General features: G+C 41.0%; 1 protein-coding gene across 2 annotated transcripts; it reads right to left on the bottom strand.

Moving 5' to 3' along the window:
* Nucleotides 1–1557: 1557 nt before the first annotated feature.
* Nucleotides 1558–21240, bottom strand: HDAC11 (histone deacetylase 11). Of its 2 annotated transcripts, XM_035106964.2 has the most exons (9): nucleotides 20575–21240; nucleotides 20077–20177; nucleotides 15644–15760; nucleotides 14078–14120; nucleotides 12269–12345; nucleotides 10773–10835; nucleotides 7990–8086; nucleotides 4708–4886; nucleotides 1558–4514 (listed from the first exon to the last, which is right to left on the bottom strand). In XM_035106964.2, exons 1-9 carry the CDS (start codon nucleotides 20783–20785, stop codon nucleotides 4305–4307), a joined length of 1098 nt encoding a protein of 365 aa, XP_034962855.1. In that variant the 5' UTR covers nucleotides 20786–21240; the 3' UTR covers nucleotides 1558–4304. The 2 variants fall into 2 exon arrangements, with proteins under 2 accessions (XP_034962855.1, XP_060126852.1); XM_060270869.1 differs by lacking the exons at nucleotides 20077–20177; nucleotides 20575–21240 and adding an exon at nucleotides 19295–19753.
* Nucleotides 21241–22739: the final 1499 nt, after the last annotated feature.

Below are 22739 nucleotides of genomic sequence, written 5' to 3' on the forward strand. Positions count from 1 at the left end.
ATGGAAGATCCTACACTCAAAACAGTCTTCCTGTTAGTGGAACTCACTGTATACTGCTTGGAAGGTGTTGCTTTGGCTCATAGTTTTATCTTCGTTCAAGCTGCACGTTGAGATTCAGCCACATAAATGAAAACAATGCCTTGGTTGGGGAAAGCGAGCAGGGCCTGATTATTAAAGAGCAGAACTGCGTCTCCCAGAATGCTTTGGGGGAAGCCACCTGCTTTAAATGTAGTTAAATGTAAGGGTGTGGATGTGGCCCACAGCCTCTGCTCTGAGTACCTGAGGCTCCTCTTGCAAGAAGTGATGTGGTCCTGGGTTGTAAGGAACGCCTCTAGAAAAGCAGAAGAAGTGAAAATGCACAGGCAGAAAAATTAGCATTGTTTTAATTTTATCCATAAATAAGAACATTAACCATCATCTGTCATATGCTACATGGCATTCCTGTGCTTAAGCGCAATACAAATATAAACACATTATAAAAAAATATTTCAAATTATAATAACTAGGTAACAGATTAGACAGTGTAGAAAATACATCTCGATATTTTAATAGTGCTTTAAACATTCTTGTTAGAAGAAAGTGCAAAGGACAGTATTGCTATTTGGTACGTATGTTAACCCAGTGTCAAATTCATTAAAATAAAATTAAAAAAAACACAGCAAGTTAAGAAATTTATCCACAGCTACCTTGCCCAGGGTGAAAACTATTATTAACTGAGCTTAAGGCTGCAATTGTATTCGTTATTTACCTAGAAGCAACGCCCATTCACTCAATAGGACTTACTTCTGAGTAGACAAATACAGGATTGCACAGCAAGTACATTACATCGTAACATTGTTCAAGTACTGTGAAAAACTGAAATACACATATATCCTTTAAACATGCCATAAACTAGCATTGGACCTGTATGCAACTTAAGAGTAAAAATAAAAAAAGTATACACTTTCCAAAGCTTGTAAGTTTGTTTTGATTTGGGTGTGGGTGTGTTCACAACATTTTCCCACAACATTTACAAGGGATGGGATTCTGCTCTTGTTACCTCAGAAGAGCACAATGGGACTGACTTCTCTGTAAAATGGCTATAAAACTGCAGCTTTGGCATTGCTGGGGGCGGGGCAGGAGGTGTTAGTAGCTTATTTCACCAATCCATTCAAATCCATTTGATGTTGACATCAGTATGGAACACGCTATATTTTAGCTATTGCTCCCAGCTGTGAGGTTGATAAAAGCTGGTGAGGCAGGAGGCACGTTTTACCTACTACCTACTGAAGGAGATTCTTCCCAAATCAATTTAAAGTTCAGCTCCACAGACTGCCTCACTTTTCATATACCGTAGTAAAAACCTTAATTTAATCCAGGGGTGGGGAATCTCTGGCCTTCCAGATGATATTGGACTACAGCTCCCATCATCCCTAGGGTTGCCAGACTCAATAGAGGACAGGACCTCTGTGCCTTTAATTGCCCTGCTCTCTCTTGAGTCTGGAAACCTTAAAGAGAAACCAGCAGACCCTTTGTTTAATTTCCAAGCAAAGGGTCTGCTGGTTTCTCTTTAAGGTTTCCAGACTCAAAAGAGAGCAGGGCAATTAAAGGCACAGAAGTCCTGTCCTCTATTGAGTCTGGCAACCCTATCTGTGAGGGGGTCTCCAGGCAGCTCTCAGCACCATAGCTGCCAAGTTTTCCCTTTTCTCACGAGGAAGCCTATTCAGCATAAGGGAATTTCCCTTAAAAAAAGGGATAACTTGGCAGCTATGCTCAGCACCCTTAACAAACTACAGTTCCCATAATTCTCTGGGGGAAGCCATGATTGTTTAAAGTGATACGACACTGTGTTGTTATTGTTGTTTAGTCATTTAGTCATGTCTGACTCTTCGTGACCCCATGGATCAGAGCACGCCAGGCACTCCTGTGTAGATGAGGTCTTAAGTTCCCCTCCAAATGTCATCGGACTCCAACTTCCTTCAACCCCAGCTGGTCAGGGATGATCGCAGTTGGAGTCCAGCAGGGTGCATTTGATTGAAATCAAATTGATTTAAATCACTGCTTAAATCACTAGTCAGTAAGACTTGATTTAAATCATGTATATTTTTACAGAAAGACTCATTCTTGCTGATATCTTAATATTTACAACCTGATCACTTGGGCTATGCTGGCTGGGCTGGGGCTGATAAGAGTCATCCAAGAACAGACGTTCCCCAGCCCTGTTATTAAAAAACAGACTTTTAAAATAAAAAGAATAAGATTAAAAACCCCGTTTTATTTGAGCATTCACTCAAAATTACATGACAGAATTTGAGGACAGTTGCAAAAGAATCCTAGTGTAGGTCCTATGACAACTGATTCCCCCCACCCAACACACACACGCACGCACACAAATGTAAACTGATTATTTTACATAAATTTTATCTTTTTTACATCTCGTAACTATTTTATATATGCTTCAAGGCATCACTGCTCGTAATATTATACAGTAGTACCACATAATGTCACAGGTTAACATTGAGAGAGATCTACAATCAAAATCTATTGCAGGTAATTATCACACCAGTCCTCCTTGTTTAGAAAAATAAGGGTGCCTGGATAACCCAGTCTTCAGAGGCACAATCCATTCATTCATTCATTCATTCATTCATTCATTTGGCCATTTAAGTCCTAAGGGGAATCGGATGAATTACTTAAGTGCACCTCACGTTGATTTCATGGGGAACGCAAGCGGAGCTTTTAGCTGTGCACTTTTAAACCTCAGGGTCAGTTTTGACTTTTACTATTTACCTCCACCTGAAGTAGAAAAGAAATAAATATGTATCTTCTCAGTTGCAAACAACTACAACTACAAAAACCAACCAGACAGCAAGACTTTGTTGTGCCATTCTGGCGAGGAAACGCACCGATCATCTGGCAGGTGGATAAGCAGGAGGTATCTTGGCATGCAGGTATATTCCAATATATTTCGACGTCGGGCGTACAAGCTAAAGCTGAAGAACAGTATTTTGCCATCTTGATGCGGAGAACCACAGGTGTAATAAAGTGAAGCATAATCACAATCACTTCACGACAAAAGGGGAAACCTGTTTGGGTTGTTTTAAAAATAAATAAATCAAATCATCCCAGTCAAGCGTGAATCTGCTTGGGGAACAGTAGCCCCTGCTGCAGTTCAGAACACACACATAACCTCCTTATGTTTGCAATAGCTGGGAAATGTTCCTCAAAAACACTTCTGCTGCTTGTTTGAAATGGGTTCTCTGATCCACCTAAAGCCCTAACGAATAGCTGTACCCTTGGAATGAAGCAGACTTTCCTGTATGTTTCTCATATGCTGCAGTCAACACCTGAAGCCCTACTTCAGATCCCTCAACTCCATGAAGCACGGCTGGTGACAGCCAGGACTATAAAGTTATTTCCATGGTGGCACCCAGCCAGGTGAGGGACATCAGGCGCTCATCACTGTAATGTTTCAGGTGGCGGGCAAAAAACATGGATGTTTACTAAAGTTTGCAGCTGGCTGTTTTTATTTGTTCAGGTTTATTCCTGAGACTGTTTAGGGCAGGCACCCCCAAATTTGGCCCTCCAGATGTTTTGGGACTACAATTCCCATCATCCCTAGCTAACAGGACCAGTGGTCAGCAGTGATGGGAACTGTAGTCCCAAAACATCTAGAGGGCCAAGTTTGGGGATGCCTGGTTTAGGGTGTTGTTGTTTACTGGCTGTTTTGAAATTATTAGTTTTTCACATCAATACTTTGGCCTTTTGACTGCAGCTATGAATGGGGATTGTGACGTATTTTACTATTGCGTGGAGTTTGGATAAATAATAATTTTAATAACTTTGTTATTTATACCCCGCCCATCTGGCTGGATTTGTTAGCTGCCTTGAGTTTCTTTTGAAAAATTAAGCCAGATGGAAGTTTCCCAGATAAAAATAATAATAAGTTAAAAAATTAAGATATTACATAATTCTCTTTTGAAAAGAAAAACGGACTACTGTAAAAAAGAATATTAGTGTTTTTTACCACTCTGACCACAGCAAGAAATAACCAAATCCAGAATTTATGCCCATATTAATCTTTTAAAGGCAGCATTTAAAAGCACTGGAGAGAGAAACATAATCTGTTGGTATTCCTTGTGGGACCACTGACTGCCGCTGGTAAGTACAGGCAAATTAAATATCTTTCGCCATTAGAATATATTAATTCTACGAGAACTGGAGCATTTCTTGTCTCTCGGTTTAAATATTAAACAATTAAGAGTTGCCTTCTACAATAACCCCAATGTCCTCGTTCTGCAGTGCCAAGTTAGCTGATCTCCCTTTTATTTTCCAGGCATCATTTCTACCTTGGCCCTTCCAGCTTCACCAAAGGCAGGCTCCTTCTCAATCAGGCCCTGGCTATGCAAATTGAGAAGGGAATCTGCGATAATCCTTGCCGTCCTCTTCTGATAGCCTCCAGAGGTCACCATCAAGATGGGAATTCTGTGTTTCCTAGCAGCTCTGAACACAATTTCATCGCGATCGATAATCCCCTGCAGAGTTACACACAAAAAAGGAAGCACAGCGCTGAACTTCACTGTTGTTCATAAACCTTTTTAACTTATGGTTTCATAATATATGCTGGAGTAAATAAAATCATTTAGGAACCCAGGGTGCTCAAGTGTCCTCTTCAGCCCAGACTCGGACTTTGATTTTAGAGGAGACTATACTCTGTGTGCTACGAACCTGCGGTGAAATAGCCAGGCCTCCCAAGGGGTCACCGTCCAAAATGTCTGTTCCGGCGTTATAAACAATGATGTCTGATTTTACTTCGTTCAGTGCACCTTCTACATGCGTTTTTACTTTCTGAAGATATTCCGCGTCTTCTGTGCCCCAGTCCAATTCAACTTTCCGTCTTATGGCTCCTGAAAGTTACCATGAATCATATATACAATAATTTGGGTGTGGGACAAAGGTAAAACAGTTTCTGATATTGAGTCAGACTTCCATTACAAGCTCTGTTATTTTCGTAATCAATCGGTGGGATTTGTTTCCAGCCTGGCTGGTGGTGTGTCAGGAGAGCCCCAAAACAGCATGGAATGCGTGAGGGAGGGGGAGACATTTTGTCCGGCAAGCTACCATGCTTGGAAGAGCGCAACGTTGACTTCCACCCATGGGGTGATATTATGTTTTACTCAGAGAAGGCCTGCTGAACTTAACGGCCCTAACTTAGTCACACACATTAATTTCTGTGAGTCTACTCAGCCACTTACGAGGAGATTTTGATAAAAACAGATAGAGGCTGGAAATTAAAACCATATGAGGAAATAAGAGGTTTTGACTGGATGGTTGCAGTACCACCAAGTGAATGATGTATTGTTAAATGATAGAAAAGTTGGGTTCAAAGATAAAAGGTCCAAATTTCAAATAGAATTGTTGGAAGGCAGAGTGAAATTGCTATCAAAAATGTATAATTTTTTGTTAGAGTGGTTTACAAAAGATGAAATGACAAAAGAGGTGATGATAAGATGGGCAAGGGATTTTGGGTATTAATATCGAGTATGATGCGTGTTTGAAATTATGGAATGAAACATTGATTTACTGCATGTACCGCTCTGAAAGAAAATGTAATGAAAATGATGTATAGATGGTACCTAGCACCAGTAAAATTAGCCAAAATGTATAGAATGAGTAGTAAATTATGCTGGAATGTAAAGATAAAGTTGGTGAATTTTATCAGATGTGGTGGACATGCAAAAAAGTAAAAAGATTTTGGGAAACGATATACAGTGGTACCTCGACATCCGAACGACTCGACTTCCAAAGTCGACAAACCCAGAAGTCTTTTCACCATCTGTGCAGAAGTGGTACGCACGGTCGGCGCATGCACAGAAGAGCAAAATCACGCTTCGTGCATGCACAAAACGGGCGCTTCGGCAACCGAAGACTTCGACTTACAAAGAGCGCCGCGGAATGGATCGCCTTCGTAAGTCGAGATACCACTGTATAATGAATTGAAAAAGATATTTAGGTATACCTTTCCCAAAAAACCTGAAGCTTTTCTATTGGGAGAAGAAATAGCAAAAGGAGATCAGAGATTATTTATGTATGCTACAACCGCGGCAAGGACTTTATTAGCCCAAAAATGGAAATCACAAGAGATACTGACGATTGAGGAGTGGCAGACGAAAATGATTGACTATGCAGAGTTAGCAAAGTTGACCTGCGGGATCCGAAACCAGGGAGAGACAAAGTTCCAAAGGGAATGGAGTAAATTCGTTGACTATATGGAGAAGTATTGTAAAAGTTTAAGGACACTTGCAGGACTGAAATAAACCCTACGAACTTGTTTTAATCATGTGGGTAAAAAGAAACTGCAAGATAAGAGTGAGAAATAAAGCCAAATGACGGGAAGGAGGAGAGCTCAGCAGAGCGAAATGATTTGAGATGGGTGAACATAAGATGAAATGTATTTTTAAAAAATTGTTTTTGCTTTTTTGTTTATTTGGAAAATTTAATAAAAATTATATATATTTTTTTAAAAAAATCTGTGAGTCTACTCTTGAGGAATGCTTCGTTGAACGCCACCCGTCATCTTTCCCAAAAAAGCTATAGCAAAGTACGAAAGATGAGGTCTAACCTGGTTGATCAAGTCAATTTCTTACATTGACTTCCTACCCTTCCACCAAGGAACTGAGGGGTGATGCACATTGTTATTCCCTTCCTCTCCTGATAAAAAGGAGCACGACAACCTGGGCTGCAAATGAGGCTGGGGCAGGGCCGAATGTAGGTTTGATGAGGCCCCAAGCTACTGAAGGTAATGGGGCCTTTTATACGTCCAGCCGTATAAAAAGCATCCATGTCACTGCTTTTTGTGTTGAATGTATGCCATATGGTAATTTATGGACCTAACAGGTATCTAAAACCATTTGCACATGTTGCCATGCCACCAGTCCATGCAGAATGTAGGCACCCTATATCTAGAAAGAGCAAACCAGTGACATTTTAGGGAGCAGGCGAGCAGGCGGGGCCCATGACTTACAGGAGCCTACACAAAACAAAACACGGTTGCTGTATATTTTATTTGTTTTTTATCATATGTTTTGGAAATGTACATCCAGTTTTTTCCCCCTTTACATTTTTGGCCCCCCCCCAAGAGGGTGGGGCCCTAAGCCTCATGGTCATCTGGACACTGGGCTCTCTGGTCCTAGTCAAACCAGGACTAGCCACTTCCTTGCTGGACTAGCAGTCCAACAGCATCTTGGAGAGTCACGGGGTGGCCATCCCTGGCTGAGATATTTGGATTTTTTTAGTATACTGTATGCTGGTTTCCTTTCCACATTCTAGTCAAGCTAGCACCCCCAAAGGCGAGTCAACAGCAGCATCCATGTACAGTGGTGCCTCGCTAGACGAATTTAATTCGTTCCACGGGTCTTTTCTTATAACGAAAAATCCGTCTAGCGAATCCCATAGGAATGCATTGAATTTTTATTTTATTTTATTTTATTTTGCCCATAGGAACGCATTAATTGATTTTCAATACATTCCTATGGGAAACCGCGATTCGCTAGACAAATTTTTCGTAAAACGAATTTGTCTATCGAGGCAACCTCCACTAGAAAAAACCTTTCGTTAAGCGGAAATTTTGTTAAGCAGGGCATTCGTTAAGCGAGGCACCACTGTATTCTCCCCACTTTTAAAATCTGGAATAAGAGCGAGCCTAAAAAAGTAAAACTGTGAAAAGACGGCATGGAGAAAACTTGGGAATCCATGTCTGGGTCCTGCTTTCCAAGCTGCTGGCATGCAGCAGCATATTACTTTATAAAAAAACAATACCCTGTGATCCCAAGGATGTCTCACACAGAGAAGATTTCAAATATCTGAACAGCACAATGGGGAAAAAAAACAGCAAATAGTTTCATTCACCAGAAAGCAACATTTCAATTGTAAAAAGGGCAAACCCTCTATTGGCAAGTTTTATTTTAAATTGTTTTAAGGTCACAAAAGCTGGGGAGATCACCCACTTACGTTTGGCAAATCCATCTCCTGGATAAATATACCTGTTGTAAACGTCCATAATATACACTCTTCGGTCATCCATAAAGTCTCTTTCATGGCCATTTCCCTGTAAGTTTACCGCATTCAGTTAATGCAAATCAAGCCCAACTAGTGATTAACATGGATTAATGGAATTTCACGATTTGTTTTTGCTCCTTGTGAAAAGAGTGTACAGGGTATTATTATGCTTATTATGCCATAAAATAGTATGCAAATATGAAGATACAGATATGGATATAGGCACACATTTAAAAGTTTAATATACCCAACACTTTCCTTACCTTCTCCATTTACAATAACCAATCTGGCAGATTTAGGGGGGGAGGGAGTGTACATACAATCTAGATTCAAAGTGGTATTTTCCAATTTTTCAAGCCTCATTTTTATATCTTAGTTTTCTATAACAGTGAATACTTAAAGACTCATTTTTCAAATGATGCAGTCATCAAAACTACTGATCCTTTGCTTTCTCTGCCTTCTATTTGTCAGTTCATTTATTGCAACAGGGTTTCTTTTTGAAAAAAATTATTAAAGATTTATTCGATTTACAAAAGTATGTGTGTTGTCTCTTTTCTCAGGTTGTGAAGTCTTTTCTATATACAATGGTACCTCAATTTACGAACTTAATCTGTTCTGGAAGTCCGTTCTTAAACCAAATCTGTTCTTAAACTGAGGCACGCTTTCCCTAATGAGGCCTCCCGCCGCCGGTGCCCTTCCACCGTTCAGATTCCGTTCTTAGACCAAGGTAAAGTTCTCAAACCAAGATACTACTTCCGGTTTTGCAGAGTTCGTAAACCGAATAGTTCGTAAACAGGACCGTTGGTAAACCGAGGTACCACTGTACCAGTTACATATGATGTGAGACATTAGTGTTGAATACAGAATAAGGTTGTATACAGAAGAAGAAAAGAGGTGGTGGGGGAGAAGCGGTAAACTTATATTCTTATACTTTTGGGGGAGAGGTTACGTCTGCGTCACTTGGGTAGGTTCTCTTTCTGTTGGTTTATTATATTTCCTTGGTAGTGAGAGACGTTGGGTGGAGGTTTTGTAGGAGGGAGGTAAATAAGCAGTTCAACCTCAGCTGGTTAGGATCACTTTAACTCTGCACTCCTTACCATTCCCCCATTATATTTTAAAGCCCTGATTTCCCCTCCCTTCACTTCCTTGTTGCAGCTGAAACGCAAGCACTGTACAGTAATGCTTTTTAAAATATCCTTTGTTTGCTGTGCTCCAAAGGAATGAGGCCTTTTGTGTTCAACTTACAATGAGCCAGAAAGGTTCGCAAAACAGGGAAGCAGTATACAGTGTATCACTGCTCCTGCAGTTCTTCAAGGGAAGTACAAACGGATCCCAATGTGTGAGAGATGCTGCCTGTGTGGATCTGGGGAAGTAGAAACTATAGGCCACATACTCCTGCGATGCAGCTACTACGAGGAGGTGCAAGGCGAGCTCATCCACACGACGCTGGCTGAGTTTTCTGGACGCTCGGACAATTTCTATATAGAGTGGCTTCTTTCAGATGCCAACTCTAATGTGACAGCAAAGGTAGCCAAGTTCTGTGCTAGAGCCATAAGAATCCGAGCCGACCTAGTTAGTAGTGCCTAAAAATTTCAGGACAGAGCCAAAGATGATCCATTGCTACCATTTATTGTACCCTCCCAAGCAGTGATACCTTCTTTTATCTAATAATTTTTATAATGGTTATAATGGTTTATATTTATTGCTTATATTTTAGATGGTATTTTGGATTGTTTTATGTATATATGTGTATGCTGGTCGAGAACCGTAACAATAAACTAAACTAAACTATCACTGCTCCTGCAAAACTCTCTTTAGGTTTTGGGGCAAGGGAAGCAAATTCCCCTCTCCCTCCTCCCTCTGACTTGCTTGGAGCCAAGGAACTCTGAAAGCTAGCATGGCCTCTCCTAAACTTTCAATCCATTGCAGAGGTTTCATAGTTTTGCAAAGCCTGATAAGGGATAGCAGGGAGGATTAAACCTAGATTTCAAGTTGGCTTCAAGCAACCCACAATTAACATTAACAACAGCCTGTCAGTTCTGACAACATGACAACCTGTGGCTAAGCAAAAACAGAAGTGAAAGCTTCCTTGCAGATGCAATAGAGGAGAAGCATTTGAGCCCAAGGTTTGCTGAGACACATTCATCCCATGCTAAACCAGGCTTCCCCAACCTTGTGTCCTCCATATGTTTTTGCCTACAACTTCCAGCAGCTGGGAGAGGTGGTCCACAACATCTGAGGGTTATCAGGTTCAGAAATGGCCGTGCTTAGCTACGGTTTAGTGTGACATCCCAATACTGGCACTGCAGCGCTGCGCTGCAAGAAGTCTTCCACTAGTATTCTCGCGGAACAAGAATTAACTCATACATTTTCTGCTTTTGGTCGGGGTTCTTTGGGCCCCTGTCAATATGTGCAATATGCCCACACTGGAAGTTTGACCACTTCCCTATTTTGCAGATTTCAAAATTCCCCCCAAATGCCACTCCATTATCATAGACTCATGGAATTATAGAGTTGGAAGGGACCACAAGGGCCATCTAGTTCAACCTCTGTAATGCAGGAATCTTTGCCCAACCACGACCCCGAGATTAGAAGTCTCACATATCAAGTTGCCTATATATGTTTTGTTTTTGCAATTTGTTCAGTATAAATCAACTTACTTTGTGGCACAATTCTGCCGTTACGTGATTCAGGAGTTCTGTTTCGAATTAAACTTTTTGCATTTGATCACTCACCTGATGTGCATCCAGGTCTATGATAGTTGCCTTAGAAACTCCTTCCATCCTTTCAAATAAAAACTGGAATACAGAGAAAAGAAATAAAGAAGAAAGGCAAGCTTCAGACTTGCATGGAATTTTCTGCTCTCGAATGAATTACAGTACGTATAATTAGATAACTATTTTAAACTCCTATAAAGCACATCCATTTTGAGATGGATTTTGCTTCACTGAAAAGCTTTTGAAAACTACACCAAATATTTATTCCAATTATCTCTGTCCATGAAACACAATGGCAAAACAAAACCCGAGCTATTCAACGTATATTCTTTTTGTCAGAGGTCAATAATTCCTTCCTCGGTGATTGCTCTTCTGTAGAAGGTGGGCAGTTAGCAATTTTCAAATTCCCATGGCTTTTAAATGAAATCCCTCAAGAACTCATTTCCCTTCTCTATTAAAATCCCAATATTTAGAATCAAAGCAAGCAGGCATACAGAGTGCAGACATATACAGTATATGTATGCCAACATTTGTGTCTTCTTCCAGTTTTTTGTTTCAATCATTCTCCCTTCCTCTTCTGGGCTTGTGCTGGCCTTGCTCATTATCACAGGCAGGTATTCAAAGTCAGGTCGAGCTGATGCTTTCTGAAACAGGCTCTCACATCCAGACTAATAAGTCCTTGCAAACATTTCCATGAGATTCACACAGTTTACTTGTGCACAGATAGGTTCCAAAATAGCTTTTCTCTCTGGCTCTCCTTAAGAAATTTTGGTTCTTTGTTAAATAGCTAAATACAAGCAAAATAAAAAAATTCCTTCAGTAGCACCTTAACGACCAACTAAGTTTTTATTTTGGTATGAGCTTTCGTGTGCATGCACACTTCTTCAGATACACTTGAAAAACCTACAGGTAGGTAGCCGTGTTGGTCTGAGTCGAAGCAAAATGGATTTTTTTTATTTTGCTTCAACTCAAACAAACATGGCTACCTACCTGTAGCTAAATTCAAGGTCAGTCTTCATCCATCTGGGATCTGTCACATTTTACAATGATTTAAAGTCTTTAAGCAATCATTTAAAGGCTTTAAAGGAATAAGATGTGTCTGTGGCTACAGCTAAAGAGGTCTGGCCCTAAGCAATGAGAAACTGCCTGGATCGCACCAGCTAAAGCCAATTCTCTAGTTTTGGGCTCCTGCGTTTATGACTTCACAGGACTTAAGATGAGAGTTTCTGTATTACTGTGTCCATCCCCTCAGAACAGTTTATTACTGACAGCTTCAGTTACGCTGAAATCAGCAGCATTCCAAGTAAGACAAAGTCCACCTTCCTCGTTGATTCGCTGGTTAGGACATACCTATCTTACTAGGATTACAGCAGCTTTCAAAGATAGTACTTCATTTCCACATGCAGCACTATCTGATTTGTCAATAACAAATTTAGGCTACAGGTATATGCTGATGTTTGTTAAGTTTATGCAAAAAAAATATGATGTTGTTGCTTGCAGTGGGTCTTCCATACCTTTAGAGCCAATGAGATATCAGCATAGGCACAAAACCCTCCACCTTTATCGCTTGAGCAGTGATGAAAGCCACCACCTGGAAAAAGAAACGGTAAATCTGAATACTTTATTTAACTAAACTACCAGACACCATGAAAAACACGATTGTCATTATATACAATTGTCATTATACAGCTGATGAGCAGATTGCTTCATGAGCCATGCTTCTTTAACCGGCACTGTAACAACGTTAATGAACAAACTCTCCTAAAATCCTACACTTTTCCCCGTTTGTCCTGCTTCTTGTCCTACGAAGGGCAAAGCTTTGAATAACTGGCATGTCTAAATTCTCTCTGCTCCTGTGTGTTTAAAGAAAAGTGTGTGGGAAATGGCAGCTTCTCTAATCAAAAAGAGATTCAATATCCCTTTTCATTATCAGACACAGGCAGGAGCTGGCTTGTTTAAAAAGCAAGCCTCCTTAAGGTTAAGCAGAGTTTAGTCAGCCTGGAGGACATAGCAAACTGCAGCTCACCATAAGCAGAAACCTCTGAACTCCTGAGTCGTATCAGAGGAATGGGGAGAGGGGAGCCTGCAGGCACAAGGTTCTGGCACTCTGAATCATGGTTTAGGCTATAGGTCACCAATGCGGTGGCCATGGGCACACATGCAGTGGCGTCGCAACGGGGTGGTGGTGGTGCGCCCCAGGTTCCATGTCTGCAGGGGTGACAAGAAGTCACCCTGCGGGGGCTCGCAGCAGCACGAGCAGCCATTGCACCGCCGAAGCCACATGTGGAGGATCCTCCATTCATGGCTGTAGTCGCGAGCAGAGGATCCCAGTGCCGGCGGCAAACCGCTATGTACAGCACATGTGCAGTGTCGCACGCATGCGCCCTGTGTAGCGACGGCGCACATGCGCGGTACTTAGCGGTTTGCTGGCGGTGGCGCTTCAGCGCCGCACGGACAGTGCCGGGATCCCGTTTGCGGGATCTTCAGTTTGCAGTTGCAGCGGCGAGCAGAGGATCCCGTCACCATCCATGCAGCGCTGGAGCAGCAGCGCTGGCAAACCACTATGTACAGCACATGTAGCGGCGTCGCTACATACAGCGCATGTGTCATACGCAGTGACACCGCACATGCACCCTACGTAGCGACGCCCGCCCCAGGTGTCACGAAGCCTTCCTTCGCCGCTGCACACATGCACCCCAAAATATATTCCCTGATGTCTGCAAGATCCCCTCCTGCCCCTACTGCATTTAGGCTTGAAAGAAGCCTTCTATTGCAGACATGCAAGGGGGGAGGAGAGAGAGTCCTCCTCCCATGTGGAGGAGCTCAGAAACTTTTGCTTGGCTCTCCCCTCCCCAGCTGAACCCCTCCAGACTGCAATTAGGATTTAAATGGATTACAACAGGGTTTCTTTCAATGGAGGAGGGGTTACGGGGAGGGTCACAGCGGGGAGATGGGGGATTGCCTCCTTTAAAAAATCTAATTACTGGAGGAGAGTGCGCAGGCTTCTTGTTGCGGCGCACAAAACTTTTCCACAGACCCAAGAACAGGCATAGGCAAACTCAGCCCTCCAGATGTTTTGGGACTACAACTCCCATCATCCCTAGCTATCAGGACCAGTGGTCAGGGATGATGGGAGTTGTAGTCCCAAAACATCTGGAGGGCCGAGTTTGCACATGCCTGCCCAAGAAGGTTGGCAAGATCAGATGTGGCCAGTGAAGACTAAAGAGGAACAAACCGGGGCAGATATAAAAGATGACCAGAATGTGGATCAAATTTTTTGCAGAGAGGCATTGAAGGAGGAAGAAAGATACATTGCTACTCACCAATATTAATTGCCCATCCTCTCTCAATGGCCAGTTTCCCTGCCTTCAAAAAAATGAAATAGGGGAGGGGAAAATCTTAATTAATTAATTTTCAAAATACAATGAATCATTGTATTTTAATATTCTGCTGGAAGCTGCCCAGAGTGGCTGAGGAAATCCAGCCAGAGGGGTGGGGTATGAATAATAAAATTGCTGTTGTTGTTGGGCTGGATGGGCAAATCTGGCTAGTGAGGTGAGGTGAGAATATTATCCAGAGAATATTCTCAAGAAAATTCTCGGGAGAATATTCTCCACAAACTGTAAATTCTAATGTAAGAACCAGTTTTACAACCCACCTTTTTAAAAAATCTAGTAAATAATAAGTCATGCTGTGATATTGCCAATGTTAAGTAATGAATAATTTTATTTTATTTTTTAAAAAATCCAGTTACATTACTGGGCATTGTGTAATTCACCATTGGCAGTTCTGAAATGTGAGCTATAGAACACTTTTTTTAGTTTTAAAAATGCTATTCATTAATTTTATGAACGTTTGAATTCATATGTATTTCAACGATATGTAATAACCTTTTTTTCTATTTTGGTATGACCTTATTCTTAGCAATTCTATAACCTTGGCAATACGGTGTGATTTTTCATTATTATTTTTTTACAGAAAGTAGCTTTAATGTTTTATACACTTAAAGTACCTAGGCCTATACAATTATGTGTAACAGCATGTAAAGGTAAAGGGACCCCTGACCATTAGGTTCAGTCGTGACCGACTCTGGGGTTGCGGCGCTTATCTCGCATTATTGGCCGAGGGAGCCAGCGCACAGCTTCCAGGTCATGTGGCCAGCATGACAAAGCCGCTTCTGGCGAACCAGAGCAGCACATGGAAACACTGTTTACCTTCCCGCTGTAGCGGTCCCTAGGTTGGCAGGAGCTGGGACCGAGCAATGGGAGCTCACCCCGTTGCAGGGATTCGAACCACCGACCTGCTGATCAGCAAGCCCTCGGCCCTGTGGTTTAACCCACAGCGCCACCTGTGTCCCTGTAACAGCATGTGAGGTGGCCTTAATTTAAACAGTTGACATTTCTATATTTTTATTTAGTGCCAGTAACTGGCTTTTGCATTCAATGGTACAAGGTGCCATTTACCAGAGATTGACATACTGAAATCATATAATGATAATTTATTTAATGTTAATGTATATTCTCCTCAATGAAAATTCTCTAATATTCTCATTAATCAAGAATATTCTGAAGAAGTGTGCATGCACACGAAAGCTCATACCAATGGCAAACTTAGTTGGTCTCTAAGGTGCTACTGGAAGGAATTTTTTTTATTTTGTTTCGACTCCAAAAGATTATTCTCGAGAATTTCACATCACTAGATCTGGTATAACAAAGCTTCCTACATTCCTTCCATCAAAGGTAGTTTTGTCCTTTTGTAGCACATAGGCCAATGGGCATAACTATTTATAGACCTAAGAATTATAATAATTAAATATGTGCATTACCCTTTTAAAATGGCTTTGGAATTAGAATCAACAGAAGAGAGACAAAATGAAACAAAATATTTACCATTATTGTTCCTCCAGTTTGAGTTCTTAAAGGCCTAAGCACCTTTCTCTGAACAAGAAAATTGGGCAGAAAAAGAACAGGTGGGATCTCTGTAATTGTAGCCACAACAAATGACCACTGGAAAGAAAACAAAAGATGACGGATTAGTCACTCTCAGGGCAATTCATGTCTACCCAAAAGTAAGCACTGTTGAGTTCAATAGGACTCGCTCCCAAATCAGTATTTACAGGTGGGCAGCTTAAATAACTGATTCATTAGCAGCACCATCTAAACATTTATACTCAGAAGTAAATCCCTCAGTGTTGTGAATGTGACTTACTCCCTCGTATGACAGTTTAGAGTTCATATCTGTTCATAATACAGCTATATGCGAAGCAAAAACGTGTGCATTTAAACAAATAATAAAATTACAAAAATCACCAATGACATCCAGGGAAAGTGTAAGATGAGCAAAGGAGAGGAGCAGATTAAATCGCTATATGATGCAATCTTTTAATTCAGATCACTGGTCTCGGAAATAAAGCAGTTATTGCTGCTCTTTAATAATGCTTTAGAGTTGTTGTGCCTAATCTAAAAATAATTTAGAAAACATTAAAAAACAACAACAGAAGAACGTTAACTGCAAAGGCAAAAGTACAGAGCAACAATGGATAATGGCAATGATTTCAGTGCCGTAATTAGCTAATGCAGGGTAACAGCACACTTAAAATGACGGTACAACAAATAACTAAGCTGTATTTCATATTCATAGCACTTTCAAGTGTACAGCAAAAGCGCAAAATGATTTCTGGAATACCTCTTCAACGCTTTCCAGTATATGATTCTGTAAGCAGTACAAAAAAAGTTGGAAGAAAATATATTCAAACATCTTGAACAACTCACAGCCATAACTAAACTGCAATGTCAAAAATCTGGCCTGGGGCTACGTACTGAAATATAATTTCCCGATATATTTGAGGGAAGTATTAAATGTATATGGCAAATTGTCTTGAAAGAGGTCCCACAAAAGCAGCACGAGTTTTACCATTTTGCATTAGAAGCACTGCTACTAACCTACCCAAACATCGCCTCTTCATAGGAAAAAAATAACCAGTGCGGTATACGCTGAGAAATATTATTAGTCTGGCTTGATTATATGGCCAGGATAAGTGCAACTGCATGATCAGAGCTGGGAGGGGGTTTCTTCTCCTATCTTGGGCAATGCCAGTGGTGTGGAAGCTGGCTAGAATGAGGGTGAGTCAATAATAATAATATAATAATAATAATTTATTATTTATACCCCGCCCATCTGGCCGGGTTCCCCCAGCCACTTTGGGCGGCTTCCAACAAAACATTAAAATACAGAAAGGCCTAGGAAACCTAGGAAACTCTGGTTGCTTTTTCATTTTTCATTTCCCTTCTGCCCATCATATGAAACAGTACGTAACCTGTTCTATTTCAGTTTCCATTGCAGGACATGGAGGTAAAGGACCCCTGGACGGAGGATGAGGGAATGGCCAAGACACAAATCTTGCTGCTAGCCCCATAGCAAAGGCAAAGCCAAACTGCTATTATCTGGCTATTGACACCGATTGCTAAACTAAAAATCAAATTCCACCCCAGTAAAGGACAGGCATCAAGAAATGATAAGACCACTGTCAGTCCCCCCCAAACTTGTCATAGGGAGAATATCAGCAGTCCTAAAACCACATCCATGAAATGCAGAACTTTACTCTTCATTAGGAAGAAACAAGTGCAGTTCTTGGGGGGGGACGGGACTTTCAAAACAAGGAGCTATCAGAAGTCAGCATAATTTGCACACAGGCCAATGCAAGTGTAATGCTGCCTCATCTCCTTCTCAAATTTAAGCAACCATAAGGGCCCCATGTTTACACACAATTCTCCTTTTGCATGAACTTCACCCTTTATTTCATTTTCTGAATGAACAAGGGTTAGCATTGCATCCACACAAGCATTTCCTCTAAAGGTGGTTAAATCTAAACCAAAGTTTGCAACACAATCAAAAGTGGAGTTGCACAGTCCTTAGGCGATGGACTATTAGTAAAACAAAAAGGAAAACCTGGGGCATGCATAACTCTTATTACCATTCACAGGTCCAAAATTGGAAGGAAGGAAGGAATGTGTGAGTGAAAAGGATGTCTTAACTATGGTCTGCACTGAGCCCGAATGTTAAATAAATGCAAATTTAGCAGACTGTTTTCCACTGTTTAGAACAGGGGTAGGCAACCTAAGGCCCGTGGGCCAGATCCTGCCCAACCACCTTCTAAATCCGGTCCGCGGGCGGTCCTGGAATCAAGTGTGTTTTTACATTAGTAGAATGTGTGCTTTTATTTAAAATGCATCTCTGGGTTATTTGTGGGGCCTGCCTGGTGTTTTTACATGAGTAGAATGTGTGCTTTTATTTGTGGGTTTTTTTGTGGGGCATAGGAATTCGTTCACCACCACCACCACCACCCCAAAAAAGTCCGGTCCACCATGGCTGAAAAAGGTTGCTGATGCCTGGTTTAGAACTAAGATAGTTCTAAAATGTGAGCATAAACTACACATCTGTTTTAGGGTTTTTAATAGTCTTTTCTCATCACTGAGATTTAAAAAACACGCATGCAATGAAAAGTTTGCATGCATAGAGAATGCACCCCTGGAAAGAATAGCATTGGACTCTCAAGTAAAAACCATCTTTGGGAGATTATCACAAACCTAAGTTTTGCACCTGTATACGAACTACAGGCAATATAATTTAAGTGGTGTTTTAAGAGATATCATCTGAAGAAAAACCAGCCAAATGACACATGGTCTTGCATTCAGCAGACTCTCAGTGATTTCAAAACTTCAAAAAACAAACATCCCATTAAAAAAAAACCAGCCCAATTTGGCTGATTTGGAGTAGTAGCCGTGGTGGGGAATCTTCCAGACATTTCAAGCAAGAAAATACACACAGCTAGTGAGAAGGCCAAGAACAGGAACAGGACCCAGTAAAATGCCAAATAAATGGAATGGCAATAAAAAAGGCAATTTTTGCGAATTATAAAAATTGTACGGTTAAAACCATAAACCATTCCTGATTTCTGTAAATATTCTACAGTAAAGAGGAAAGCAGTATACATCAGAAGAGGATTAAGTTTCTCCCCAGAATGTCTGCAATATAATATAATGAATAAAATTGATTCATGCAAAGAGTCACAACTGCTTCAAGACATAAAAACCTGAATGAACTTGAATTGAAAGAGAGAGGGAAACTTGGTGGCTCAGAAACCATGCAGCTGCTTCAATTGCTCCCAATGTTTTTGTTTCGCTTTGCTTTGTTAATACTGGCACCCTAGTGCCTGTTTATATAAAAGCAATTTCAGAAGACAGGAAATCAGCTTCCCTCAACAATGCTGCAGAGTTTTCCATTTAAAATTTTAAGGCCTGAGTTATACAAATGAGCAACTACAACAAGATAGGATATTGCTTTATTTATTGTTTATTGCTCATGCTTTGTTTGAAAATCAACAGACTGACCAACATCAGGTTTCTGATGACAGAATAAACCACAGTATATACAGTAGCTTGTTTGAGCCGTGGATCGGGAGCAGGGAGAGAAGCTGCACAAAGAGGGACTCCCATGTGAAGACAGAAGCACCCATACAATTAAAGTAGTTAAAAACACACCGTGCCTTTTCGTGACATGAAAACAAGGCTAGTAACATCAGCTAGCTTCTTCCGCTTACTAATGCAGCTGGAGAACACCCAAATTCAGATCTTAAGGGAATCGTTCTCTGCATTAAATCAGAGTTGCATTAATTGGTCATATGATAGTTCAATACAAACAAGCCTTTCCAATTAAAAGCAGTCAGGTAAATAATCTCTGTGAAGCTTTAATATGAAACTGGCTTTTCCAGCTTTCAAACAGAGGTACCAAGAAAATAGTACAGCTAAGGCCTGTCTCTCAATCTAGACACTCACGTTCCTCTTACTGTTGGTCTGTACTGCCATTAGGCACAAGGTAAACCCTATTAAAACAAAGTTCTAAAATTACATAATAACTTCTTAATGATTTCAGGTTTTTTTATAGATAATTTGTGGCAGATTTCTATTTTTAATTTTCTATTCAATACCCCTCCCACCCGCCACTATAACCCATAGCTGCCAAGTTTTCCCTTTTCTCGCGAGGAAGCCTATTCAGCATAATGGAATTTCCCTTAAAAAAAGGGAGAACTTGGCAGCTATGCTATAACCTAAGGACAAACCTAAGACTTGGGGAGGGGGGGTGTAAATCATGAAAACAAGAATTCTAAAGCTATGAAAGAAAATGTTTTTGTTGTTTTCTGCTTTATGTTCACTTACATGTACTGAGGAGTTTGTTTTCTGTGTGTGTGTGAGTGAGAGAGAAACATACAGGACAAGCGGGGGGGATCAAAGTTTGTTTCAAACACAAGTGGAAGATACAACACCTTTAATCGATTCAAGTAGCTTCTCGTGTGACCAACTAAAAGGTCTTCTTCAGTTGCTTCTCGAGCTTGTACAATCAAATCATCGGCAATCAGTTTTGCTTCTGAATTGAAAAAGAAAAGCACATTACATCCAACATCTCATATAAATAAGGTACACATTTCAATACTGGAGAAGCCAGCACATAAGACTTTCCATTACTAAATTAGGCTTCTACTTTGCTGTAAACTCCATTGCACACTAAGCAGAAAACGATAGTTTATTCAGGACTGATAGCTATACCACTGCTGCTTTTAAGGCAGTGCAGAACTGCAGATCTAACACACAGCATACTAATCATCCATATAAAATACAATAAAAATACAAAAGTAATCATAACTGGTGCACACATCAATAACAATCTACATGGAATTATTTCTTGCAGATTATTTTTTTGCAGAATACTAATACAGCACAATTTCTACAAAAGCTTAAGACTCTCCATTTGGCACGCACTTTACCTTTCAAAAAATTTATTACTTTCCCCCATTTTCCAGCATCAAATGGATGTAGTTTCTCCAGTCCCATAAATGTAATATTGTAATCTGGAGAATACACAATCGGCCAGCATGTTGGCGGGATGTCATCGTAGAGTTCTGTCCTGTGAGGCCTTACAGAAACAGTAACAACATCAGATATCCAAATACCAAAAAGAAGAAATATATTCCACATAAAAGCACCCAAATTATGTAACACAACATAGACAAGGATATTTGTTGCAGACTTCTTTTTCCAGTTATTCTTTTGCCCTCTGGAGCACCAGATGTGGAATGCCGAACAGGCTTTATACCATTCATTATAAGAGGTGAAAAGTGAGGAAGGCCAAAACAAACTATCCAATACTAGACCACAAACTTGACATGAGTCAACAGTGTGATGCAGCAGCTAAAAAAGCCAATGCAATTCTGGGCTGCATCAATAGGAGTATAGCATCTAGATCAAGGGAAGTAATAGTACCACTGTATTCTGCTCTGGTCAGACCTCACCTGGAATACTGTGTCCAGTTCTGGGCACCACAGTTCAAGAAGGATACTGACAGGCTGGAACGTGTCCAGAAGAGGGCAACCAAAATGGTCAAAGGCCTGGAAACAATGCCTTATGAGGAACGGCTTAGGGAGCTGGGCATGTTTAGCCTGGAGAAGAGAAGATTAAGGGGTGATATGATAGCGACGTTCAAATATATGAAAGGATGTCATATAGAAGAGGGTGAAAGGTTGTTTTCTGCTGCTCCAGAGAAGCGGACACGGAGCAATGGATTCAAACTACAAGAAAAAAGATTCCACCTAAACATTAGGAAGAACTTCCTGACAGTAAGAGCTGTTCAGCAGTGGAATTTGCTGCCAAGGAGTGTGGTGGAGTCTCCTTCTTTGGAGGTCTTTAAGCAGAGGCTTGACAGGCATATGTCAGGAATGCTTTGATGGTGTTTCCTGCTTGGCAGGGGGTTGGACTGGATGGCCCTTGTGGTCTCTTCCAACTCTAGGATTCTATGATACTACCAAATGTCATTGCTTGTAGCTTTTTTGGGCACAAGAGGCATTCTGGACTGGGAAAGCCACCCTCTTACAATCTCAAGCAGCTGTCAGAAAAGGCCTTCTTGTATCTGCCTATCAATCTGCCCACTTGGCTCTGACCATGCAAAGCCAATGAGCGTGGCAGGCAGGAGCAGCTTGCACATGTGGGACTGTAGAATGTGGCAACATACCTTGCACATGGAGACTAGATAGCAGCAGAATCACAGAATTATAGAACTCGAAGGGACCACGAGGGTCATCTAGTCCAACCCCCTGCAATGCAGGAATATTCTGCCCAATGTGGGGCTCAAACCCACAACCCTGAGATGAAGAGTCTCGTAATCTACCAACTGAGCTATGCTCAGTAGCTACACATAAGGCTCCTACCTGTCCCTGATGTTCTCACATCCTTCATATTGGTTTTTTTTAGCTCATAGGACAGAAGCCAAGCGTATTACAATTTCACACAAATTGGCCCAACTGCCAGTTGTAATATATAGCTTCACCCTAAGCATGAGAACATAACAGGAACCTGCTGGATCTGGCCAATGGCCAATCTAGTTCAGCATCCTGTTCTTACAGCGGACATGAGTTCAACAGCACTCTTCCCTACTGTCATTCTCAGCAACTGGTATTCATAGAATTGTAGAATTGGAAGGGACCCATTGAAAACCTTATCCTCCAGGAACTTGTCTTATCTTCTTGTAAGAACATGAAGTGCTAAGTTGCGTATCTGGGAGACATGGTATGATTGGCTATTCCTAATCAAAACTGAGGGTGTAAGAAAAGATTGAAACCAGATTTGTTTTAGCTGAAACAAAACAGTACAGTATTTTAGCTAAATAAATATGTATAGTATTTAGCCTGCCTGAATTAAAATTAATTCCCATTCAGGAAATTTCATTAAAGACTATCGTTCCAATTGATATAATAGGAAAGGCAAGTGTTTTATAGCACAACCCTATGCATGTCACTCAAAAGTCCCACTGAGCAGTGTAATTTACTCTCAGGTAACAGTGCATAGGACTGCAGCCGTAATTTGATTTCTTTCATTTAGAACAACACAGAATGCGAGAGTTATATCACAGGGTTCACTCCAGAAATAACATTCTTTA

The sequence above is a fragment of the Zootoca vivipara genome, chromosome 2, assembly GCF_963506605.1.
Source record: "Zootoca vivipara chromosome 2, rZooViv1.1, whole genome shotgun sequence".
Classification (NCBI taxonomy): domain Eukaryota; kingdom Metazoa; phylum Chordata; class Lepidosauria; order Squamata; family Lacertidae; genus Zootoca; species Zootoca vivipara.

What these genes read in the sequence shown, in the direction of transcription:
- HDAC11 (XM_035106964.2), bottom strand. Translation starts at nt 20,785, where the DNA reads ATGTGGAATATATTTCTTCTTTTTGGTATTTGGATATCTGATGTTGTT. An exon ending in AGTAATAAATTTTTTGAAAG is followed by an intron (nt 20,178 to 20,574) that starts GTAAAGTGCGTG and finishes TTTTCAATTCAG; the next exon opens with AAGCAAAACTGATTGCCGAT. An exon ending in GCTACTTGAATCGATTAAAG is followed by an intron (nt 15,761 to 20,076) that starts GTGTTGTATCTT and finishes TTTTCTTTCCAG; the next exon opens with TGGTCATTTGTTGTGGCTAC.